At 50.2% G+C, this 26673-nt stretch overlaps 1 protein-coding gene across 2 annotated transcripts in view; it reads right to left on the minus strand.

The window, feature by feature from the left end:
• Positions 1 to 14307: 14307 nt before the first annotated feature.
• Positions 14308 to 26673, minus strand: part of ADGRA3 (adhesion G protein-coupled receptor A3) — a 177765-nt gene continuing 165399 nt past the window's right edge. For both annotated transcript variants that reach the window (XM_075346927.1, XM_075346926.1), the window contains 3 exons: positions 24337 to 24482; positions 15994 to 16089; positions 14308 to 15912 (listed from right to left, as the gene is read on the minus strand). In XM_075346927.1, the coding sequence (XP_075203042.1) occupies positions 14667 to 15912; positions 15994 to 16089; positions 24337 to 24482 (1488 nt within the window). In that variant the 3' untranslated portion in view covers positions 14308 to 14666. The remainder of the gene's footprint in view (positions 15913 to 15993; positions 16090 to 24336; positions 24483 to 26673) is intronic.

Here is a 26673-nt window from a genome sequence, read left to right on the forward strand (position 1 = left end):
GCGTGTATGTATGTATGCATGTATGTATGCAGCAGAGCAGTATGCGTGTCTGTCTGTATGTATGTATGCAGCAGAGCAGTGTGTGTGTGTGTCTGTCTGTATGTATGCAGCAGAGCAGTATGTGTGTGTCTGTCTATATGTATGTATGTAGCAGAGCAGTGTGTGTGTCTGTCTGTATGTATGTATGCAGCAGAGCAGTGTGTGTGTGTGTCTGTCTGTATGTATGCAGCAGAGCAGTGTGTGTGTCTGTCTGTATGTATGTATGCAGCAGAGCAGTGTGCGTGTCTGTCTGTATGTATGTATGCAGCAGAGCAGTGTGTGTGTCTGTCTGTATGTATGTATGCAGCAGAGCAGTGTGCGTGTCTGTCTGTATGTATGTATGCAGCAGAGCAGTGTGTGTGTGTGTGTCTGTATGTATGTATGCAGCAGAGCAGTATGTGTGTGTCTGTCTGTATGTATGTATGTAGCAGAGCAGTGTGTGTGTCTGTCTATATGTATGTATGCAGCAGAGCAGTATGTGTGTGTCTGTCTGTATGTATGTATGTATGCAGCATAGCAGTGTGTGTCTCTGTATGTATGCATGTATGATGTGTATCTATGTATGTCAGTGTATATGACTGTATAGATTTGTCTGTTTATATGTATTTTTGTGAGTTTGTCTTTAAATATGTATATGTACGTGTATGTATCTGTGTATGTGTGTGTGTCTGCGTGTTTATGGGGCCCACTGGGACTCTTCCGCCCGGGGCCCACAAAAACCTGGAGCCGGCCCTGCCTGCGGTGATGAAGTCCCGCCATCCCGACCTCAGCGCTGTCACTGTCCTCCATGGCCGCCGCTTGTCACATCACCTCTCGCTTCCGACCCGAGACTGACTAGCGGTGACGTCACGGGCCTCTCGCGAGACTTGGTGTGAAGGCGGCGGTCATTGACCTCAGTGACAGGGGCTGTCAGTGTGCTGGAGATCAGCGCAGGTAATGTACCTCGCTGACAGCAGCACTTGTCATGCCCTGCAGTGACCTGGGCTGACCCATTGATGTTAGCTCAGGTCACTGCACTGCTCTCCCAGCCAATGGGGAACAACCTGCTCTTCATTGACTGGGACAGTGTGGATCGTCATGGCAACCCCTTGGATTACACCAGACCTGGATTTGTTTTTCATTCTAATAAATTGGTTAAACAGGGAATGTTTTGGGGAGTGTTTTTTCAAATAAAAATGTGTTTGTCGTCTATTTTTTTTTATTACTGACTGGGTTGGTGATGTCGGGTATCTGATAGACGCCTGACCTCACCAACCCCAGGGCTTGATGCCAGGTGACATTACACATCTGGTATTAACCCCATATATTACCCCGTTTGCCACCGCACCAGGGCGCGGGATGAGCTGGGGCGAAGCACCAGGATTGGCGCATCTAATGGATGCGCCACTTCTGGGGCGGCTGCGGCCTGCTATTTTTAGGCTGGGGAGAGTCCAATAACCATGGACCTCCCTAGTCTGAGAATATCAGGCCCCAGCTGTCTGCTTTACCTTGGCTGGTGATCCAATTTTGGGGGACCCCTACGTGTTTTTTTTTTTTAATTATTTATTTAATTTAAAATAACAGCGTGGGGTGCCCTCAGTTTTGGATTACCAGCCAAGGTGAGGTTGCCAGCTGTGGTCTGCAGGCTGCAGCCGTCTGCTTTACCCTAGCTGACTACAAAACTAGGGGGAACCCTATGTCATTTTTTTTTTTTTTTCATTTTCTGGCTAAATACAAAGCTAAGCACCCCTTAGTGCCACATGAAAGGCACCAAAGGGTGCTCCACTTTTTCTCCACTTTTTCTCCATTTTTTCTCCACTTATTCTCCATTTTTTCTCCACTTATTCTCCACTTATTCTCCACTTATTCTCCACTTTTTCTCCACTTTTACTCCACTTTTTCTCCACTTTTTCTCCATTTTTTTCTCCACTTATTCTCCACTTATTCTCCACTTATTCTCCACTTTTTCTCCACTTTTACTCCACTTTTTCTCCACTTTTTCTCCATTTTTTTCTCCACTTATTCTCCACTTATTCTCCACTTATTCTCCACTTTTTCTCCACTTTTTCTCCACTTTTTCTCCACTTTTTCTCCACTTTTTTCTCCACTTTTTCTCCACTTTTTCTCCACTTTTTCTCCACTTTTTCTCCACTTTTTCTCCACTTTTTCTTCCACTTTTTCTCCACTTTTTTCTCCACCTTTTTCTCCACTTTTTCTCCACTTTTTCTCCACTTTTTCCTCCACTTTTTCTCCACTTTTTTCTCCACTTTTTTCTCCACTTTTTCTCCACTTTTTTCTCCACTTTTTCTCCACTTTTTCTCCACTTTTTCTCCACTTTTTCTCCACTTTTTCTCCACTTTTTCTCCACTTTTTCTCCACTTTTTCTCCACTTATTCTCCACTTATTCTCCACTTATTCTCCACTTTTTCCTCCACTTTTTCCTCCACTTTTTCTCCACTTTTTCTCCACTTTTTTCTCCACTTTTTCTCCACTTTTTCTCCACTTTTTCTCCAATTTTTCCTCCACTTTTTCTCCACTTTTTCTCCATTTTTTCTCCACTTTTTCTCCACTTTTTCTCCGTTCTTTTTCTATGGTCAGTCTACCCATTAGCTCTGCCATGCATACTGTAGCTCTACACCTACTGCACATGTTACTTTATGATTGACATCTCTTTCGTACCAGAGCTGTCTAAGCCTACTCTGACCCCATATTTGTCATTACTATATTGTCCTTGTACTGTATTATGACATTTGTATCATGTGTTTCATTTCTTGCTGTGTTGCAATTTTTTTGCTGCATCCCAATTGTACCTCTACATTGTTCGAGTTTATGTTATTGTTCTCTCACTCTTATGTGATACTGATTATTGTCATTTTTCATGATTACATGCAGATAAGTCCAATCTGACGAAGGCTCAGGCCGAAACGTCATTTGTAACTTGTTTTGGACAAAAACATATATGCTTATGAAAATTTTTTTTTCTTAATACGGACCAATAAAGAGTGATTTTGCATTACTATCCATTGGGACTTACTGACTTAGTCTGGGAGATTTAGAGTGCCGAGGTTACTCACTAATTTTATCTATTATTACCTCTGAGCATCTATATACCAGTGAGCAGAGCTTCCTCTACAGTAGTTCTCCTGATTAGGCATGCCCTTACCTCATGAGCAGGGCATTGCAGCTTTGGTAGCAACTATTACGACATGGACTCTGCTGCTGTGGACCCGGGGAGAGTGAGTGCAGATTCATTGCACCCACACTCCTCACATGAAGGGTCCGCACTCCTAGAAAATGGGGGATACGTTCCCTGAGTGTCTCCCCCCCATATTCTAGACGGTCCAGAGTCGTCGTGGGACCCCTTTATTTTTTTTCTTACAATAAATTGGTGAAAGAGGAAATGTTTTGGGGACTGTTTTTTCAAATAAATTTCTTTTGTCGATTTTTTTTTTTTGTTAGTACTGACAGTTTATGATGTTGGGTATCTAATAGACGCCATGACATCACAAACTGCTGGGCTTGATCTCAGGTGACTTTACAGCTAGTATCAACCCGATTTATTACCCCGTTTGCCACTGCACCAGGGCACGGGATGAGCTGGGGTGAAGCGCCAGGATTGGCGCATCTAGTGGATGCGCCACGTCTGGGGTGCCTGCGGCCTGCTATTTTTAGGCTGTGAAGGCCCAATAACTATGGACCTTCCCACCCTGAGAATACCAGACCACAGCTGTCCGCTTTACCTTGGCTGGTGATCCAATTTGGGGGAGACCCTACTTTTATTGTGTAATTATTAATATTTATAAAATAATTATAAAAAAGAGCCTGAGGGGACCTCCACATTGGATCCCCAACCACGGTAAAGCTGCCAGCTGTGGTTTTCAGGCTACAGCCGTCTGCTTTACCCTAGCTGGCTATCAAAAATGGGGGGACCCAATGTCATTTTTTTTTTAACTATTTTTTAAATAGAAAAAATTAATGGGCTTCCCTGTATTTTGATTGCCAACCAAGGTATCGGCAGGCAGACTGGGGTGGCAACCCATAGCTGTCTGCTTTATCTGCGCTGAGAATCAAAAATACCGCGGAGCGCTACGTCATTTTTTTAAAGATTTATTTTTACAGCACTGTGATGTCCAGCAATCAAAATACAGGGAAGCCCATTTTATTTTTAGTTATTTAAATAAATAATTAAAAAAAATATATATGGGCTCCCGCTGCATTTTTTGTATTGCTAGGTAAGGGTAATCCAAGCAGCTACTGGCTGCTAACCCCCACTGCTTGATGTTACCTTCACTGGCAATGGAAAATCCAGGGAAGCATTTTTTATTTTTTTTGCCAAAAAACTACAAAAAAAAGGACGTGAGCTTCGCCATATTTTTGTATGCTAGCCAGGTATAGCAGGCAGGTGCTGGAAGAGTTGGATACAGCGCCAGAAGATGGCGCTTCTATGAAAATGCCATTTTCTGAGGCGGCTGCAGACTGCAATTCGCAGCAGTGGTGCCCAGAAATCTCAGGCCAACCTGTGCTGCGGATTCCAATCCCCAGCTGCCTAGTTGTACCTGGCTGGACACAAAAATGGGGCGAAGCCTACGTCATTTGTTTTCTAATTATTTCATGAAATTCATGAAATAATAAAAAAAGGGCTTCCCTTTATTTTTGGTTCCCAGCCGGGTACAAATAGGCAACTGGGGGTTGGGGGCAGCCGTACCTGCCTGCTGTACCTGGCTAGCATACAAAAATATGGCGAAGCCCACATAATTTTTTCAGGGGGCAAAAAACTTCTGCATACAGTCCTGGATGGAGTATGCTGAGCCTTGTAGTTCTGCAGCTGCTGTCTGTCTGTATGGAGAAGAGCAGACAGCATCTGCAGAACTACAAGGCTCAGCATACTCCATCCAGGACTGTATGCAGAATTTTTTTTCCCACCAAAAAAATGACGTGGGCTTCGCCATATTTTTGTATGCTAGCCAGGTACAGCAGGCAGCCACGGGCTGCCTCCAACCCCCAGTTGCCTATTTGTACCCGGCTGGGAACCAAAAATATAGGGAAGCCCGTTTTTTTTAATTATTTCACTTATTTCATGAAATAATTAAAAAACAAATGACGTGGGCTTCGCCCCATTTTTGTGTCCAGCCAGGTACAACTAGGCAGCTGGGGATTGGAATCCGCAGCACAGGTTAGCCCGAGGTTTCTGGGCGCCTCTGCTGCGAATTTCAGTCCGCAGCTGTCCCAGAAAATGGCGCTCTCATAGAAGCGCCATCATCTGGAGCTGTATCCAACTCTTCCAACAGCCCTGGAGCCGGGTGGCTTGTTGGGTAATCATGAGTTAATACTGGCTTTGTTTTACTAGCCAGTATTAAGCCAGAGATTCTTAATGTCAGGCACGTTTGACCCGGCCATTAAGAATCTCCAATAAAGGGTTAAAAAAAACACCACACAGAGAAAAAATACTTTAATAGAAATAAATACACAGACACATTAGAGACTCCATCTTTATTACCCCCTGTCAGCCCTCCACGATCCTGCTCTTCTGTCTTCTTTCTTTCTAGTGTAGTAGTAGTGACGATTGTAGTGAGGATGAGTTTACCCAGCTCATCACTTGGGGCTGGGGAACCTCATCCTCACTACAATCATCACTACAAACGGGAAGCAGCGTGCAGCGTGCAGATCAGTGCTGGCTGTCAGCGGTAACAGCGGTAAAGGCCCCGTCACACTAAAGGCTAAGTTCACATTTCCGTTGATTTGTATCAGTCACATGCGTCGCTTGACGCATGTGACTGATGCGCTGTTCAACGCTGTACAACGGATGACAAAGAACAGAATTCTTTGTCGGATTCCGTTGTGTGCGGGGGGCGGAGTTCGGGGGGGAGGGGAGGAGCCGAGCGGGGCCGTGGCACTGAGGACGTCAGTGCCGCAGGGACTGCAGGACAGGTGAGTGTGTGTGTGTGTGAGTGTGTGAGTGTGTGTGTGTATACACATGCTGAATGCGGGAGGGGGCGGAGCCGAGCGGGGGGCGGGGCCAGGCGCTGAGGATGTCAGTGGAAGTGCTGCGGTCTGCATGGCTGGGGACAGGTGAGTGTATCTGTGAGTGAGTGAGTGTGTGTATGTGCATGTATGTATGTATGTATGTGCATGTATGTATGTATGTGTGTGCACATGCAAAGTGCGGGAGGGGGCGGAGCCGAGCGGGGGGCGGGGCCAGGCGCTGAGGATGTCAGTAGAAGTGCTGCGGTCTGCATGGCTGGGGACAGGTGAGTGTATGTGTGAGTGAGTGTGTGTATGTGCATGTATGTATGTATGTATGTGTGTGTGTGCACATGCAAAGTGCGGGAGGGGGCGGAGCCGAGCGGGGGGCGGGGCCAGGCGCTGAGGATGTCAGTAGAAGTGCTGCGGTCTGCATGGCTGGGGACAGGTGAGTGTATGTGTGAGTGAGTGTGTGTATGTGCATGTATGTATGTATGTATGTGTGTGTGTGCACATGCAAAGTGCGGGAGGGGGCGGAGCCGAGCGGGGGGCGGGGCCAGGCGCTGAGGATGTCAGTAGAAGTGCTGCGGTCTGCATGGCTGGGGACAGGTGAGTGTATGTGTGAGTGAGTGTGTGTATGTGCATGTATGTATGTATGTGCATGTATGTATGTATGTGTGTGCACATGCAAAGTGCGGGAGGGGGCGGAGCCGAGCAGGGGGCGGGGCCAGACGAGGGTGTCAGTGGCAGTGCTTGTCTGCATGGCTGGGGACAGGTGTGTGTGTACATACATGTGCGGAGTGCGGGAGGGGGCGGGGCCGAGCGGGGAAGTGTCGGCCTCCCTGCACACGTAACCTTGCCTAAGATAGCAACTTACCAGCGATCCCAGCAATGATAGGTATCGCTGGTAAGTTGCTAGGAGGTTGCTGGTGAGATGTCACACTGCGACGCTCCAGCGATCCCACCAGCAACCTGACCTGGCAGGGATCGCTGGAGCGTGGCTACACGAGTTGCTGGTGAGCTCACCAGCAACCAGTGACCAGCCCCCAGCGCCGCGTGGAAGATGCTGCGCTTGGTAACTAAGGTAAATATCGGGTAACCAACCCGATATTTACCTTGGTTACCAGCGCACGCAGCTACACGTGCAGAGAGCAGGGAGCAGCGCACACTGAGCGCTGGCTCCCTGCTCTCCTAGTTACAGCACACATCGGGTTAATTACCCGATGTGTACTCTGCTACATGTGCACAGAGCAGGGAGCAGCGCACACCGCTTAGCGCTGGCTCCCTGCTCTCAGACGCTGACAGACGCGTTACCATAGCAACGGTGCTCTCGGAGCCGCGGTTAGCGGTGACGTCACCGCTAACTGCGTTGCTATGGCAACCTCCGTTAATGACCGGCTGTGTCAGCCGGTCCCTAACGGAACGGGGAGTCGACCGTGTGGTAGAGCATGTCGCCGGTACACGGCGATACACATATGTGCACCGTGTACCGGAGAGATGCACTCGCAGGTCCTACATGACTCGTCATAGTCATGTGACCAGTCTGTAGCCAATGAGATAATAGCCACGTGACTGGTCACATGGCTATTTTGACGTCACGATAGGTCCTGCATCACTGCTGCAGTGCCAGTCACCGGGAGGATTCAGCGATCATCGGATGGAATAGCGGCAGGAGACAGAGTGCAGAAGGGATCGCGGGGACCGGTAAGTGTTATGGCAATGTTTATTAACTGTTTGTGTACATTTATAATGCATTTTTATGTGTTTGTGATTGCCTCCCATTATAGCCTATTGGTTCGAGTTCGGTTCGTCGAACGTTCGACGAACCGAACTCGAACGGGACCCCCGTTCGGCGAACCGACCTCGAGCCGAACCGCGACCGGTTCGCTCATCTCTACTGGTAACCGGTGCGGCTTACCGACCGCCCAAAGCGGTTGTGTGTCCACCAGATTCCCTGCCTGGGCCTCCCAGAGCTGTGGAGCTCGTTCTGAAATCCTCCACCGGCAGAAGTGATTATAACAATGGCTGCCAGCGTTCTTAGGGAGGAGGGAGCCGTGGGCGTGCCTAATAAAGTGCGGGAATCTGGTGCCCCACAGTGCTCAGTGAGGGGGGAGGAGGATACCTAAGTATGCTCCAGCCCTCACTGCCGACGTCCAGTCGAGCGTCCCGCCCTTACCCCTGACTGGCAGGCCCGGGGGCGGGAGTTATGGTACTAGGCCGCAGAAGCCGGGGACTAAATTTAATAACGCGGCCGACAAACAGGCGCGGTCGGCGCGGTAGTCCCGGCGTCACAAAAAACACAGCTCCATGCGCCGTCCCCAAGGGGACACAGAGTACCTCTTAGAAGCAGGGCCTGTCCCTGATGATACCCAGTCTCCTGTCCGTCAGATTCCCCCAGGGGCTGCGGAGGGAGCCCGGTCCCAGTGCATGGTGACCGGTTAGGATCCCACTTCTCCCAGAGCCCCTAAGGGATGGGGAAGGAAACGGCATGTGGCTCCAGCCTTTGTACCCGCAATGGGTACCTCAACCTTAACAGCACCTCCGACATTAGTGGGGTGAGAAGGGAGCATGCCGGGGGCCCTGTGGGGGGCCCTCTTTTCTTCCATCCGATAAATCAGCAGCTGCTGCTGACTAAAATGTGGAGCTTGCGTGAATGTGTGCCTCCTTCAACACAAAGCAAAAAACTGATGGGCCCGTGATGCACGGGAGGGTGTATAGGCAGAGGGGAGGGGTTACACTTTTTAAAGTGTAATACTTTGTGTGGCCTCCGGAGGCAGAAGCAATACACCAAATTGTCTGGGTCTCCCAATGGAGCGACAAAGAAAATGGAAACTGAAAAATAAGACTTGGCTTCAGGCAGGAGTACTGGCCATAAAGTAAGAAATGTAGCGCGATCTATGCAGATAGAGGACGATGCAGAGGAGGGCATTTAGCTTGTTTGCATTGATGCTTGCTTAATGATATATTTATCATTCGATACACTAAAGGGTGAAGAACTCTGCAACTCTTACTGGTCTTGGCAGCGGAATTATTTCTCTCACTTATAACTATTTTATCAGTCTTCATATTTAAAAGGAAATCCATCACCAGGATTTTGCCATATAATGAGGCAGACAATGTAGAGACAGAGACCCTGATTCCAGTGATGTGTCACTCACTGGGCTGCCTGCTGCAGTTTTGATAAATCCCTATTTTATCTGCTGCAGATTTTCCAGTTCTCTGAATGCTGAGCTCTGCATAACTCCTCTCACATCACTGATTGGCCACTTTGTGTACACTCTGCATAGGCAGAAAGCTACATATCACCACCCACACCACTGATTGGCAGCTGTGTACACTGCATAGGCAGAAAGCTGTGGGGTTTTATAGAGCTCATGAATATAGAAAACTACATGGCAGTAAGTTTACTAGTCGCCTAGTGATAAACTGCTGATAAAATTGTGATTTTATCACTAGGTGACTAGTAAACTTACTGCCATGTAGTTTTCTATTTTCATGAGCTCTATATAAACCTGCAGCTTTCTGCCTATGAAGTGTACACAGAAAGATGCCAATCAGTGGTGGGCGGGGTTATATGTAGCTTTCTGATATGCAAAGTGTACACAGAATGTTGCAAGTGGTGTGGAAGGGGTTATATGCAGCTTTCTGCCTATGCAGAGTACACAGGAAGGTGCCAATCAGTGATGTGGGAGGGGTTATACGCAGCTTTCTGCTTATGCAGTGTACACAGAAAGCTGCCAATCAGTGGTGTGGGCGGGGTTATATGTAGCTTTCTGATATGCAGTGTACACAGAATGTTGCAAGTGGTGTGGGAGGAGTTATACCCAGCTTTCTGTCTATGCAGAGTACACAAGAAGTTGCCAATCAGTGGTGTGGGAGGGGTTATACGCAGCTTTCTGCTTATGTAGCGTGTACACAGAAAGCTGCCAATGAGTGGTGTGGGCGGGGTTATACAGAGCTCAGCATTCAGAGAACTGACAGATCTGCAGCAGATAAAACAGAGATTTAACAAAACTGCAGCAGGCAGCCCAGTAAGTGACACATAGCTGGAATCAGGGAGTCTGCCTCTACATCATGCTGCTCTTTTATGGAGTAGCAAAAACCTGGTTACTGATTCCTTTTAAGATGTAGTAAACAGAAAAAGATACAAGGAAGGAAGAATTGTGGCATGAAGCACGACGTCCTGAGCTGCTGTATGAACCTTTCCAGCTATGCATTAATCAGGTCTGGTGTCAGTGCCGCTTGTATCATACCATAGACTTATGAGTCGACCATCAGGGTTTTCGGTAGGGGGTACTCTGGCGCCGGAACTACGGATACTTTACTCTCGATGGGGTTATCACAGGTGGTCGGTCCCGGCTTCGTGCCCTGGGCACTCACTCTGCGGCTGTGGAATGGGGTTCAGGGATGATTTTGGGGATATACGTGACGCCACCTGTGGTGTCTGGTAAGCGGATATACCAGCGCTGCCCGCGGCCGCCATCCGAGGCGATGGTGACGGCAGCTTAAGATCTCTCAGCTCCCCACAGGTGGAGATTTCTTACCTCAGGGCAGCGGGTCACTGACCAGGAGGGAAGCGACCAAGCGGTGATGGCTGCCTTCTTCTCGGACGTCGCAGGGTCCTGTCGAATGGCGGAGAGACGACACACCGAGTCCACATCAGTTCAAACAAGTCCTTTTTACTGGCATCTGGTTTGTTTGCACAGTTCACAGCAGCAACAGTTCGGTTACCAGAAGGCCAATGGTCACAAATTTCGGAGGAGATTTAATGACAGAGTCTCTCACTGAGGTAACCTTTCTTTGTCTCTTTCTCGGTCTCTGCTCTGAGGGCTCTGTGACTCCCTATTTAACCCACTCGTTAGTCTCGTCACTGGCTTTCCCAGGGGTCTGATGCTGCACGATTTCTTTATCTATCCCGCAACAGCGTCGTGGACTCGGCTTGGGGTTAGTAGTCAGACTCTTGATGGGTACCGGGACTCCTCTAATTTAGGATCCCAGGTTAACGGTCAATGGTTTTGGGGATAAACCTGACAAACCTCCTCGGTCCCGTTATACCGGTGTCGACCTGAACTCTTCAGCCGGCTCTCGCCAGACCTAAAGCATCCCCCCTTCCGTCTGGGTTACCCCTTTTCCTGTGTCTTTCTTTTCTTTCGGGGTACCCTCGCTCAGGACGTCGGGCCTATGTTATTTCTAGCCCTTCTTTCAGTCATCAATTTACTCTCGTCTCTGCTTGTCACTCTTCACTGACTGTCTGTTAACTCACCTGTCACCCAGTCGTCCTGGCAACCACGTCGCGTCTCACGCTCAGCTAGGCTCCACCCCCTATGGACCTATTATATAAACAGTCCCAGGAATATGAAGGTAGGGGCTGCTGAGGCAATGTTACTCAATCTAATATAAGACTCTGCATTTCCTCTCTCTTTCACCTGTGACCAGAGAGCACTGCACCTTGCTGTTAAGGTGCTGTATTCCCCTGTAGTGACTAACCACAGGGGCGCCACACTTGCATTTTATTTTATTTTTTTTAGATCAAAAATCCAGGTGAAAATGTGAGTATCCTTTGGTTTGCATTGGGAAGTGAAAAGAAAACACTTATACAAGTCAGGGTGTAAGATTCGTCCATGCTGGTGCCATACACATTGCTATTGATTCTGCACAGAGACTATAAGAAGCCTCCAGCAACAGGTGATACTGTATGGAGACATTACCCAGCACATAAGAACAGAGCCTAAACCACAGGATTCATCAGACATAGTATTAGACAGACTGGATCAGTTCTTGTTACTTTAGATCAGATTCCCCAACCTGTGTAATACCTCATGTGTCCTGTGGCAGCGCTGTAGAGGAATTGAATACTTAGAGGTTGTACAGACTGAACTAATGATGACCTATCTGCCTCCAATTTACCACATAATATGCCCCATTGGATGCCATATTAGACATGTGTGCCTATGGTGTCATGGTACAAGGCATTTCAGAACCCTAGACCACCAGGGATTTTAACATTACCCCATTAATGTTCAAGGACACCAGGGAATGAAACTCATCACTGGCTTACCCTTCCAGGGATGCAATATTAAGGTCTTTCACTGCCATCTAGGAAATAGACATTTAGCCCTTTATTGCTCTAGACCACCAGGGATGCAAAAAAATAAAATTGCACTATATCAGGCTTGGATGCTACTTAATGCTATTTGCCTGAATGTAATGCAGCCAATGGGTTTCTCTGGTGCTTCATACCCAATTATTGGACCATTATATGTTCTATGATTGGCCGTTGTGTATTGCAGTGCATAAGTGGTCGTGCCCATGTACTTAAAGGGGTTGTCCATGATTAAAAGGACATGGCTTCTTTCTTTCAGAAACATCACAACACCTGACAATGGACTGTAAATAGTATGGATATGGAGTCCCACTGACGTGAAAGAGGCAGAGCTGCAATAACACAGCCCATGGTCAGGAGTGCTGCTGGTCCTGATGGAAACTAGACCAAGGTTTAAATAATAATATTTATTCATTTATATAGCGCTATTAATTCCACAGCGCTTTACATACATCAGGAACACTATCCCCATTGGGGCTCACAATCTAGAGTCCCTATCTGTATGTCTTTGGAGTGTGGGAGGAAACCCACGAAAAACACGGGGAGAACATAGAAACTCCTTGCAGATAGTGTCAAGACTGCAGTGCTAACCACTCAGCCACCGTGATGCCCAATGGATCATTGATTATTTCTCTTGTTGGTTATTATATTTAAATGCCCCTTCAGTCTCATTACAAGCGCAGGCTTCTCTCGGCCACCATGCTTGACACTGCAGGATCAGATTTGATCGTCAGATAAACAATTGATGGAGGAAGTGCCCCTTAGATCACATGGCACAGATTTCTCCCACACTATGCATGAGCACGGAGGCAAACCAGAGGACTGCGGAGAAGACTGATCACAGCTGCCCCTTTTTGTCTTCTAACCTATTTGGTAAGACATCTATTCTTTAAAATGGACTATAGTTAAAAACTGATGGTCAGATAATCCTGCGGAATAGGCTGGATTTTCTCTAATGTGTACGGGGCCTCCTTATACTTCTGCCCAAGCAGGTGGGGGAGAGAAGTAACAGGTAGTGCTAATGACAAGGAAGGGTTCCTGCATATGGGGGAGCCTGGCAAGGTAGCTGAACAATAGATCATCAGCTGACAGCTATGTAATGCAAAGCTTAAAGCACCACTCCAGCATTTTTTTTTTTTTCTTACTTCAGCGCTTTAGTGGCGCTTTAAATCTAGGTACCCTGCCCCTGTCTTAAACGTAAGGCGGCTTGACTTTGTATCGATGCTGCTCCGTTGCCTCAGCACCACCTTTTGACAGTAACTTCTAACTGGTTCAGAAGTTAATGTCACAAGTTCTCAATGCAAGTCTATGAGAGCCATAATGAGGCTCTCATAGACTTGTATTGATTTGTGACCTCAGGCGTGCACCATGACACACTGGAGCTGTCAGCAGATAACAGATCACGGCAGACCGACCGCAGCAACAGCAATAGAAGGTGATAAGATATGGGGCAGTGGACTAAAATGTAAAGCGCCACACCAGCGGTGTAAAAAAAAATGCTTGAGTGTTGCTTTAAAAATCAAGGAAATCTGATAATACAGCACCAATATGATTCACAACAACTTAAAGGGAATTTATTGTTTTCCCTATGTAATACGAGACCACCATGATGTAGGGGCAGAGACATTCTGCCATCTAATGGGCTGTGTTTAGTTGTCGTTTCAATAAAACCAGTGTTTTATCACCTGGAGAATATCACTAGAGGACTAGCTATCTTGTGCCTGCTGTTTCAACCACTTACCACTGATTAACAGCTTTCTGTCAATATATAAGCGTACACAGAAAGCTGGTGTGGACGGGGGTTATACAGAGCTCAGCATTCAGAGCTCTGCTTGATCTTAAGTAGAAAAAAAACGATTCTATCACAACTGATGCACATCATAAATTAAGTATACATCACTGGAATCAGTGTTTATGTCTCAATGTCATGCTGGTGTCAGATTACATACCAAAAACCTGCTGGCAGATTCCCTTTAAGGCTGGTTTCACACATTCGGCATTTTGCCGCTTTTCCGGATCCGTCCCACTCCAGTAACAGTGCAGTGCAATACAGTACAATGGCATTGCGGCAAGCTTCGGTCACATGACATCATGTGACCGGAGCTTGCCGCGATGCCATTGTACTGTATTGGAGTGTGACGGATCCGGCAAAGCGGTGAAATGTCGAATGTGTGAACCGGCCTAAAGGAGGTTGACTCTCTATGTGGACGAATGTATGATAAGAATAAATGTGACAGTGACAAAACACTGTTTATTACAAGTTTAAATACAAATCCATTAGGAAACAAGGCATCCGGTATATGTCAAAAAATACATACAAAAAATTGTTTTTTTTCTTTTTGCTTTTCTTAAAAAAAAAATCTTAAAAAAATATTTTTAAAAAAAAAAATCACGCGTGGACAAAAAAACGTGGTCTCTTTTTGCCGTATAAAAGTCATTTGAAGTGAGAACAGATCTCTTCCTTCATAGTTAGTGTTCGCCCATAACGTCTCTGTAAACAATCAGATTGGAAAAGTCTTTGGAGCAAATGGAATTGTCCCTTTCGTGCGAACTCCAAAAGGGGTAACCCAGCACGGAGGAGATACTACACAGTAGTCTCATGTTTCCATAGACCGGTCCTAACATTTCCATTGCTGTCTGTGTTTATCGGTGGCTCCTCGGTCGCTTCATTTTTGACAGGTTCATTTTGGACAGCCAAATTCAGACCGTATGATTTTTGCTGGCTTTCGAGCTCCACACCGCTGGGTTCGGGCAAAATGTCTTTTTTGTGGTTCGCGGACGGAGGCTTTTCCATATTTCTGCTATACCTGTGAAGCGTGCTGGCAGCGTCGCTACTGTCTTGATGGCACTGGTTAAAATGGCGTTCTCTGTAGGCTAAATAAGCTCTCCGGCTTCGCGAGTGACCTTCCGAATAGCTCGGACGACTTTTAGGCACTACATTCTGCACGCTGCCGTCCACGCTGGTGGGGACATCATATGCATATTCCCTAAGCACGGTGAGCCTACTGGAACGGTGCTTACTTCTATTTTTGTGATGTCTGGACGGGTGACCATTGGGGCGATACTGAACCTCCACGGGCGCAACGTGCATCTTAATATCATTATCCAAGGAGTGTTCAGTCAAGCTAGTGTCAAGCTGGGGTGCCGTGGCCGTGTTGACCGGCAAGGGGTTTGTGTTGCATTGTGCCGCGGCTGCTTGCAAATTGGTCAACTTGCAGCCCTGCGAGGAGTTTTTGACGCTGGAGGCGCTTTTATTTGTGCAGGAAGACTCAGCGCTACTGTTCGTACACTTTGGGGCATCACCGTTGGCGCCAGAAGAGCTGGAAGGAGGAGCATTCACTTGTACGGAATACGTGCTCCTACCAGGGCAGAACATATTGACCAATGCTCGTCTCACGTCTTCTCGGTTCATACAGTGGTGTACAGTTAGAAAGGCACCGAGGCTTAAGCAAGTCACCCCGAAAAAGCAGCTGAACACCAGGTCCATTGGATAATACAAGGAAACGGATAGAGCACCAAAAATCCAAAGAGACACATATAGGAACAGAGTAAGGCTGGCGCCGAGGAGTTGGGCTTGAAATGTCTGCTCGTTCTCCAAGGCGGATGTAGAAACTAATGACACGGAAAGTGAATCCTGCTGATTGCCTTCTCCATTTTCGCTGGCCGCTAATCGCTGCTGTTCTTCGGTTTGCTCCTTTAACTCAAAAACTCTGTCGGGGTGACGCTTCAGCTGAATGAAGATACAGAGGAAATACATACAATTTATAAAGACGATGAAACTGGCCGGACCATAGAAGGCTCCAAGACTCGGCTCCCACGCCATCCAGCAGCTGCAAAAGGAACACAAAAAGCGTCAATACCATGTTGTAACGCAGCACTTTTCTCCTTAGGACCGAGATTAAGACACTTACTAAGGGGCAGTGGGCTGGCTCCCGTAGTTTTTAATATTTGCCGCTGCAGTTATTCCACATACAATTATAGGAATGCCGCCTCCAATAAGATAGAATCTAAAAAAAAAGGGGGAAAAAAGAAACAAAACTCAAAACAAACATAATGGAAACCGATAAATGACTCCAACAAAAATATTAACTAAACACAAGCCAACACGCGGAGAAAGTCAATGTAAACAGCCGCTTCCTTAATGGCTTCCGACTTCTGTTGAATTGCTGACTTATTTGACTTCATTAGAACTTCCTCTGAGCAAACACGACCGTGTCATTCATCACTTTCATACAATGTCAAAAGGATTTTCTTTGGAGAGAGGCCAAAAGTAAAGGCCTAAGCGGAGTAATAATAAAATAAATATTGCGGTGCCATTAGGACTCAAGTGCCACCTACTGGATAGATCTTTGGAACTACAATACGATTGGGTTTATAAAGCACAAGGCCAAAAGTAATGGGACACACAATTATTGAGTTTAGGTCTCATTGCCCAGGTCTACAAGATGGTGCTCTACTGTATAACCCCCGGGGGCTCCACTGCCCCGGGAGCAGAACCCCCCCCGGGGGCTCCACTGCCCCCGGGTGCAGAACCCCCGGGGGCTCCACTGCCCCCGGGTGCAGAACCCCCGGGGGCTCCACTGCCCCCGGGTGCAGAACCCCCGGGGGCTCCACTGCCCCCGGGTGCAGAACCCCCGGGGGCTCCACTGCCCCCGGGTGCAGAACCCCCGGGGGCTCCACTGCCCCCGGGTGCAGAACCCCCGGGGGCTCCACTGCCCCCGGGTGCAGAACCCCCGGGGGCTCCACTGCCCCCGGGTGCAGAACCCCCGGGGGCTCCACTGCCCCCGGGTGCAGAACCCCCGGGGGCTCCACTGCCCCCGGGTGCAGAACCCCCGGGGGCTCCACTGCCCCCGGGTGCAGAACCCCCGGGGGCTCCACTGCCCCCGGGTGCAGAACCCCCGGGGGCTCCACTGCCCCCGGGTGCAGAACCCCCGGGGGCTCCACTGCCCCGGGTGCAGAACCCCCGGGGGCTCCACTGCCCCGGGTGCAGAACCCCCGGGGGCTCCACTGCCCCCGGGTGCAGAACCCCCGGGGGCTCCACTGCCCCGCTGTAGAACCCCCGGGGGCTCCACTGCCCCGCTGTAGAACCCCCGGGGGGCTCCACTGCCCCGCTGTAGAACCCCCGGGGGCTCCACTGCCCCGCTGTAGAACCCCCGGGGGCTCCACTGCCCCGCTGTAGAACCCCCGGGGGCTCCACTGCCCCGCTGTAGAACCCCCGGGGGCTCCACTGCCCCGCTGTAGAACCTCCGGCCCTTTGTCATGCAGTCTGTCTTTACCAACATGTGACAGGACAGCTGGTAATGAGCTCACTGATACCAGTGCGGTCCGGTAATAGGAGGCACCGGGGTAACAAGGTAGATCAGGACATTTCTTCCCACCTAAATATTCCACCATCCCATCTAATATTATTGTGAAATAGAAGGAACCGCTGCAACTCAGCCACAAAGTAGAAACCACGTAATGTTACAGAATGGGGGTGCTGATGAGCAGTGGGCATAAAAGGCACCAACACTCTGCTGACCCCAATACTACAGAGATTCAAATACTCTCTGGCTTTTATATCAGACTGACCAGCTGCATGGAAGCCTTACATCACCAATCACAATTCCATATACTATGTGGGTGTCTTTCATGGTTTGGCCTCAGCCTCTTTGTGCCAGTTGAGGGAAATCTTAATTCTTCAGCAAACCAAGACATTGTGGCCAATTATAGGTTTCTAATTGTAGGGTAACAGTTTGGGGAAGGCACTTTTTATTGTGCCCCAGTGTACAAAGCAATGTCCATATAGTCATGGGTGGGGAGATTGCATGTGGAAGAACATGACTCTCTGCACAGAGCCCCAACCCCATCTAACACCTTTGCGATTAACTAGAGTAGAGATTGAAAACAAGGTCCCCACACTTCTCAATAATGTTTCCTTGATGAAAGTGGAAAAAAGTAGATTTTGGGTACTCACCGTAAAATCTCTTTCTTGGAGCCTTCATTGGGGGACACAGAGACCATGGGTTGTATGCTGCTGCCACTAGGAGGCGACACTAAGCAAAACAAGGAAAACTCCTCCTATGCAGTATACACCCACCAACTGGCAATCATTCCTCAGTTTAGTGAGAAAGCAATAGGAGATAACAAGAAAGAACGAACAATCTTACAGAAGTGAACATTAAAATCAACATTCAACAGTAACGTTGAACAGTAACATATGTCCAACACAAGGGCGGGTGCTGTGTCCCCCAATAAAGGCTCCAAGAAAGAGATTTTACGGTGAGTACCCAAAATCTACTTTTCTTTATCGCTTCATTGGGGGACACAGAGACCATGGGACGTCCTAAAGCAGTCCCACGGGTGGGTCTAATGTTACTCTCAGGGCTGACCTCGGTCCACTGCAGCCTGCAGAACTCATCTACCGAGGCTCGCATCGGAGGATGCGAAAGTGTGGACCCTGTAGAACCTTGTGAAAGTGTGGAGCGAAGACCAGGTGGCCGCTTTGCAAAGCTGCGACGCTGGAGCGTGGTGACGGACTACCCACAAGGCTCCCACCGCCCTGGTGGAATGGGCGCGTTCTCCCTCTTACCCGGTAGGCTTCCAGTATGGCAGAGCGAATGCATCGCGCAATGGAGGACTTGGAGGCAGGTAGGCCTCTGCGGGGGCCGAACGGAAGCACAAAGAGGGAATCCGACCGTCTGAAATGAGACGTCCTTGAAATGTACCAGCGGAGAGCTCTGACCAAGTCCAGCCTGTGGAGAAGAACCTCACGAGGGTGCGAAGGGTTCGGACAAAAGGAAGGAAGAACAATGTCCTCGTTAAGATGAAAAGAAGAGACCACCTTGGGCAGAAAGGACGGTACCGGACGAAGGACTACCTTATCCTGGTGGAAGACAAGATATGGAGAGCGGCAGGAAAGCGCCGCTAGTTCAGATACCCGCCTGATTGACGTGATGGCAACTAAGAAGGCGACCTTCCAAGAGAGGTACGTTAGAGACACCTCCTGCATAGGTTCGAAGGGGGAATGCTGGAGAACAGACAGAACCAGGTTGAGGTCCCAGGGCTCCACCGGAGGTTGAACGGGGGGCACCGCATGCGCAGCCCCCTGAATGAATGTGCGAACCTGTGAGCGAGAGGCAATTCTCTTTTGAAAGAGAATGGAAAGAGCAGACACTTGGCCCTTGAGGGAGCCGAGTGGTAAACAAGCATCCAGACCAGACTGCAGGAAGGACAACAGAACTGGCAAGGAAAAGGTCATGGCTGTGACCTGGTTAGCTTCGCACCAGCGGAAATAGGCCTTCCACATCCGGTGGTAGATGCGGGAAGAGGAAGGCTTCCGTGCTTTGATCATTGTCTGGACGACCCTTTCTGAGAATCCCGAGGAAGTTAGTACTGCGGCTTCAACAGCCATGCCGTTAAATTGAGCGACTGTGAATTCTGTTGAAGAAAAGGCCCCTGAGTGAGAAGATCCTGGACGTCTGGAAGCCTCCACGGAACGTCGGCGAGAAGGTGCACGAGCTCTGCGTACCACGGGCGATGGGGCCAATCTGGAGCCACGAGAATCACCGGAACTCCTTCCGCTTTGATCTTCTTGACTAGCTTGGGGATAAGCGGAAGCGGAGGAAAGAGGTACGGCAGAGAGAACTGCGACCAGGGGATCGCTAGGGCGTCCGTTGCGAGCGCCAGTGGGTCTCTTGCTCTGGAGACGAACTGGGGCACCTTGTGATTCCACCTGGAGGCCAGGAGATCCACGTCGGTGGTCCCCCACCTGGAACAGATCTGCTGGAAGATTCTGGGATTGAGGGACCACTCTCCCGCGTCGAGGCCTTCTTGGCTGAGGAAGTCGGCGGCTCAATTGTTTACACCCGGGATGTGGACCGCCGAAATCGCTGGGATGTTCTGTTCGGCCCAGTCGAGGATTTGAGATACCTCTCTCATCGCCGCTCGGCTGCGTGTTCCGCCCTGATGGTTTATGTAGGCCACAGTGGTTGCATTGTCGGACTGCACCCGAACTGGGTGTCCGCGAAGCAGAGCCTTCCAATGAAAGGGAGCTAGGCGAACTGACCTGAGTTCCAAGATGTTGATGGGAAGCTTGGTTTCCGGCTCGGTCCAGCGACCCTGAACTGTGAGGTCCTGGAATGTGGCTCCCCATCCTAGCAGGCTGGCGTCTGTCGTGAAGACCTTCCATCGAAGTGAAAGAAATGATCTCCCCTGGAGGGTGAGGGGAGAGCATTTCCACCATTCCAATGACTCTCTGACTCGAGGAGGGATCGCAATTGGCCGATCCAGGGAGTGAAGAGACTTGTCCCATGCTGCGAGAAGGAGACCCTGAAGAGGGAGAGTATGGAATTGACTGTAGGGCACCGCTTCTATTGACGCCACCATCTTCCCGAGAATGCTCATGCAGTACCGAAGGGAGCAACGGGGTGCGCGTTGGAGCTTCCAAATCCCCCTGAGGATAGCTGCGAGCTTGTCCTTAGGCAGAAGAACCCTCGCTTGCGTGGTGTCGAAGATCATGCCGAGGAATGAGATGCGTTGAGTCGGGATCAGAGATGACTTTGGTCTGTTGATCAACCAGCCGAGACGGGTTAGGGTATCCAGAGTGATGTTGAGACTGTCGCGGCACTCCGACGCCGAGGGAGCCTTGATCAAAATGTCGTCCAGATACGGGATGGCTAGAATTCCCCGGGTCCGGAGAATAGCCATGACAGTAGCCATCACCCTTGGTGAAGACTCTGGGAGCTGTCGAGAGCCCGAATGGGAGAGCAGTGAACTGAAAGTGTTGCCCCTGAACTATGAAGCGTAAAAATCTCTGATGAGCTGGAAAGATTGGGATGTGGAGATAGGCGTCCTGGATGTCCACCGAGCAAAGGAACTCCCCGGGTTCCATGGACGCTATCACTGAGCGGAGAGACTCCATGCGGAATCGCCTGAGACGGACCCGCCTGTTGAGGCGCTTGAGATCCAGAATGGGGCGAACTGTGCCATTCTTCTTCGGTACCACGAAGAGGTTTGAATAAAAACCCCGGAATCTGTCCTGAGGCAGGACGGGGGTGATGACCCCAGAGTCTCGCATGGACTGGATAGCTGCGAAGAAGCCCTTGGTGAGGGAGGGATCCTTGGGGGCTTTGGACTGGACGAAGCGTGAGCACGGGAGCGAAGAAAACTATCTTGTAGCCGTGAGAGACGACGTCTCGAACCCAGGCGTCGTCTATCACGGAAAGCCACGTGCTTCTGAAAATGCGGAGACGACCGCCGACCCTGGATGAGGATCCGGGGACGGGAGCCCAGTCATGCGGAGGAGAATCTGTTGGATCTGGAGCTGGAGGGCTTGGACTGCTGGCCACGGGAACGCCAGTGGGGTGTTGCCTTAAAGGAGGGCTTCCGTCTCTCCTGACGTGCTGGGGACCGCTCCCGACGTGTGTTGGTAGAGAATTGACGAAAGGGAAAAGCCCGCCGCTTTGGAGGGGCACGGGGAATACTCTGTTGGGGGAGGAAGGTACTCGTGCCCCCCGTAGCCTCAGAGATGATCTTGTCCAGTTTTTCTCCGAAGAGTCTGGCACCAACGAAGGGAAGACTGGTGAGGGACTTTTTGGATGCTGAGTCCGCGTTCCACGCTTTAAGCCACAGGGCTCTGCGGATTGCAGTAATGTTGCCGGCTGCCAGGGCAGCGGAAGCAGCAGAGTCGAGGGACGCAGCGACTAGATACTTTCCAGCATGTGTGATCTGATCTGCCAGATCTGCCAGCTCGGGTCTGGGAGCATCGGCTAGGATACCACGCCGAAGGAGCTTTGCCCAGGCGGAGACAGCCTTGGAAACCCAGGTTGCTGCAAAGGCTGGAGTGATGGCAGAGCCGGAGGCTTCAAAGGTCGACCTGGCTAAGGATGCAATGGTCCTGTCCGAGGGATCCTTCAGGGAGGCGCCATCAGACAGCGGCAAGGTGGTGCTGGACGAGAGTCGGGAGATCGGAGGATCCAATGACGGGGCCACTGACCACTTCTGAAGAAGTTCCGGTGGAAAGGGATAAAGGACCTGTGCCCGCTTGCGCATCTGGAAACGCTTGTCGGGATGTTCCCACTGTCTGGAGAAAATATCCTCAAACTCCCTGTGGTTGCCAAAGCTTCTTGGCAGCTTCTTGGCCCTTTTGAAAGGGACTGATTGACTGGTAGGCACCGGATCAATATCCTTCACCTCTAGGGTCTGATTGACAGCAATGACCAGACTGTCCATCATACCGGTCAGCTTGGATATATGTTCAGAGTCCAGATCGGAGTCAGAAACAGAGTCCTGGTCCGAATCTGGTGCTGCCGCAGAAGAGGCAGGAGACAGCGAGCGTGATGCTCTGGCGGCCACAGCAGGGCTAGGGGAGCTGGAGGATGACCCAGAGAGGGACCGCTTCCTAGACCTCCTGTGAGTTCTGCCCTGCCGGGCTGGAGGCGCTGCGGGCTCAGACTCGCTCTGGGTCGCCGGGGGGACTCCAGAGGAGGAGGCGGACAGACGGTCTATGGCCGAGGCTAAGGATTGAGACATGTTAGTTAGGTTGTCCACGGACAGAGAGAGCTGAGGCCCACCCAGGCATGGGGGCCGAGTCCTCGTTACGGGCGGTGGGGGGCTCCGTAGTAGTCATGGTAGGGGTGCTACAGGCTACGCAGATGGGGGAGGACTGCCCTGAGGGAAACTTCTTTAGGCAAGAGGTGCAGGCGAAGTGAAGCACTATGGCCTGTGGCTGAGAGCGGGTCGCTCTTGTGCTGGACATGGGACAGAAGAGAGAGAATGAGAGAGGCAAGGGAAAACAGTCAGGAGGATGCCAGGTGGATGAGGTACTGGGGAAGGAGCTGCCTCCCAGTGGCAGGGCTTACCCAGATTCTGGCGTCCTGTGTGTGAGCTGTCTCTGTGTGCAGGCGCTGTGTCCTGTTCCAGCTTGCAGGCTGAGGGAGCAGAGGTGGGGGCTCTGAGGGGCTGCAGGGACGTGAGGCCGGTGGCTGCACGTGGAGCGTGTCTGCCGCACAGGAAGATTGCAGGGCAGTGATGGCGCTGCTGAGTGCCCGGGCCAGAGGAGGAGCAGGAAAAGAGCGCGCGAAAAAAACGGCGCGCAGGTGAGTGAAACAAGCCTGCAGGGATTGGCCGGGAGAGAGGAGGCCCGTGGTTGGCCGGAAAAGGGCGCGCAGAGGCCTGCTGTGACTGGCTGCTGGAGCGGGCGGGCCTGCTGGAAGTGAGAGCTCACGCGATAGGCTGGCCGGGATCGGGCGTGGCCGGACGGGAGCTAGGCCGGAGGGAAGCCAGGGACTAAATTTTGAAGTGAGGCCGCAGGGGGGGGCCATGGGCAGCGCCGAGGACGGGGTCGGGACTGTGGGGGGAGCCGAGCGTACCGCCTGCCTGGAGGGGAGCTGACCCGGGTAAGGAGCTAATTCTATGGATAATCATTTAAAGAGACATTTGTTTTTTTTTTTTTTTGTAAAAACGGAGCCCCCCATGACCCGGGACAAGGGATGGGTACCTGTCCCGGTGGCTGATAGTCCTCTTTGGCTTGATCCTGGCCTCCTGGGAAAGACATAGGGAGACGGGTATCTTCCACTGATTATTCGTCTCCCCTCCCTGATCAGGCCGGCTGTGGAGAGCGAGCGTGCAGGGGGAGGGGGGCAAGGACCATCCGCCTGTCCCTCTGTGCGGTTCCCCCCCAAACAGTCTTGAGAGTGTTAGGGGGGTAGGGTCCTGCCAGACAGGCACGGAAGACAACTGAAGTGGCGGACGGACCCCACTTCTGTGCGACCGGCCTCTAGGGGGGAGAGCAGGGTGAGCGATTACACCCTGTCGCCCGACGAGCTGTGTCTGAAACGAAAAAGCAAAAGATTAAAAAATACAAACCTGAGGGGCTGGGAGCAGCCCCAAGTGTGTCCACCTCCTATGGACACTAAGCTTAAACTGAGGAATGATTGCCAGTTGGTGGGTGTATACTGCATAGGAGGAGTTTTCCTTGTTTTGCTTAGTGTCGCCTCCTAGTGGAAGCAGCATACAACCCATGGTCTCTGTGTCCCCCAATGAAGCGATAAAGAAATTCCTTCAAACACCTCAAAAAACTTCGTAGAAAGCCTTTCCAGAAGATAGGAAGCCAATAATAGCTGCAATGTTGGGGGGGGGACAACAACTCCATATAAATGTCTACAAGCTCAGAATGGGATGTGATATAAGCCCTTGTAAGGTGTGATGTGTAGTTGTCCTGATAATTTTCCCCACAATGTATAGAATGTGAGATCATACGCACTATTACAAACCTTAGCATTGGCCTAGGAGGAGGTGGGAGCTCATCTGGATCCTGGCAGCGCTTGGCTTTCTTGGTGACTTGTTTGTAGATGTTGCGCGCGGTGACTCCCACCCACAGCACAGTGGCCAGTGTACAGTAATGCAGCAGAATCCCGATCTACAAAGCAAATTACAGTTTAGATTGCAAATTCTTACTAAACAAAAGAACATGTGCAGTCTAATGATCTGTACCTCCCTTTTAGAACATTAGCAGGAAAATCTTGGGACTTCTTTCATTGTAAGGCCGAGGCCACACAGGAAACTAATGCGATCCTCGCATGACACACTGCTCACGCAGGCAGCACAGCGGGAGCAGAGTGTCATGCGAGTGTCACTGTTACTGAGGTCCGATCTTGTGATCGAACCACGGCTGCGGGGGGCGGGCCGGCACTGAGGAGGGGTGGGCAGGCGCTGAGGAGGGAGGGATTTATCTCCCTCTCTCCTCCGTAGCCAGCTATTGCCATTCTCGCTCGGCACTCGCGGTACACTGTTGTAATGCGAGTGCAGTGTGATCTTTATCTCGCCCTATAGACTTGAATGGGTGCGAGAGACACAAGACTCGCATTACACCCGCAGCATGCAGTGATTGTTTTCTCGGTCCGATTAGGACTGAGAAAATAATCGCTCATGGGTGCTGACACAGGCTAATATTGGTCCGAGTGGAAGGCGATGTTTTACCACATTCCACGCGCTCCGATTTTCATGCCGTGTGTCTTAGGCCTAATACTTGTCATAATCACTATTAAAACTACGGCACGTTGCCTGTAAGCAGTTGAAGGGGAGCAGCACTTCTTGGAGATTTGTGGCCTACTTAAAGAGGACTCCTCACTAGGTCAACAGTAGATAGAATGAAATAAGATCACAAAAACTGACTGCTCCAGAATATTTGTTATTTTTTTTGTTTGATTTTTTAAAATCCACCACAGATCCAGAAAAATATACATTTTTATTTAGTGCTAATCTGTATCATCTTTACCAAGAGATTTGTTCCTTACATAATAATTATGCAAAACTCCCCCTTGATAAAAGACCATAAAAACGAATAAAAGAAGGGAATTTTGTTTACTTACCGTAAATTCCTTTTCTTCTAGCTCCAATTGGGAGACCCAGACAATTGGGTGTATAGCTACTGCCTCCGGAGGCCACACAAAGTATTACACTTAAAAGTGTAAAGCCCCTCCCCTTCTGCCTATACACCCCCCGTGCATCACGGGCTCCTCAGTTTTGGTGCAAAAGCAAGAAGGAGGGAAAGTTATAAATTGGTTTAAAGTAAATTCAATCCGAAGGAATTTCGGAGAACTGAAACCATTCAACATGAACAACATGTGTACCCAAAGAACAACAGCCCGAAGGGAACAGGGGCGGGTGCTGGGTCTCCCAATTGGAGCTAGAAGAAAAGGAATTTATGGTAAGTAAACAAAATTCCCTTCTTCTTTGTCGCTCCATTGGGAGACCCAGACAATTGGGACGTCCAAAAGCAGTCCCTGGGTGGGTAAAATAATACCTCGTAATAGAGCCGTAAAACGGCCCCTTCCTACAGGTGGGCAACCGCCGCCTGAAGGACTCGTCTACCTAGGCTGGCATCCGCCGAAGCATAGGTATGCACCTGATAGTGTTTCGTGAAAGTGTGCAGGCTCGACCAGGTAGCCGCCTGACACACCTGCTGAGCCGTAGCCTGGTGCCTCAAAGCCCAGGACACACCCACGGCTCTGGTAGAATGGGCCTTCAGCCCTGAGGGAACCGGAAGCCCAGCAGAACGGTAAGCTTCGAGAATTGGTTCCTTGATCCACCGAGCCAGGGTTGATTTGGAAGCCTGTGACCCTTTACGCTGGCCAGCGACAAGGACAAAGAGTGCATCCGAGCGGCGCAGGGGTGCCGTACGAGAAATGTAGAGTCTGAGTGCTCTCACCAGATCTAACAAGTGCAAATCCTTTTCACATTGGTGAACTGGATGAGGACAAAAAAGAGGGTAAGGAGATATCCTGATTGAGATGAAAGGGGGATACCACCTTAGGGAGAAATTCCGGAACCGGACGCAGAACCACCTTATCCTGGTGAAACACCAAGAAAGGGGCTTTGCACGACAACGCTGCTAGCTCAGACACTCTCCGAAGTGAAGTGACTGCTACTAGGAAAACCACTTTCTGCGAAAGGCGTGAGAGAAATATCCCTCATTGGCTCGAATGGTGGTTTCTGAAGAACCATCAGCACCCTGTTCAGATCCCAGGGATCTAACGGCCGCTTGTAAGGAGGAACGATGTGACAAACCCCATGCAGGAACGTGCGTACCTGTGGAAGTCTGGCTAGGC

This window comes from Anomaloglossus baeobatrachus, chromosome 1 (genome assembly GCF_048569485.1).
Source record: "Anomaloglossus baeobatrachus isolate aAnoBae1 chromosome 1, aAnoBae1.hap1, whole genome shotgun sequence".
NCBI classification, from domain to species: Eukaryota; Metazoa; Chordata; class Amphibia; order Anura; family Aromobatidae; genus Anomaloglossus; species Anomaloglossus baeobatrachus.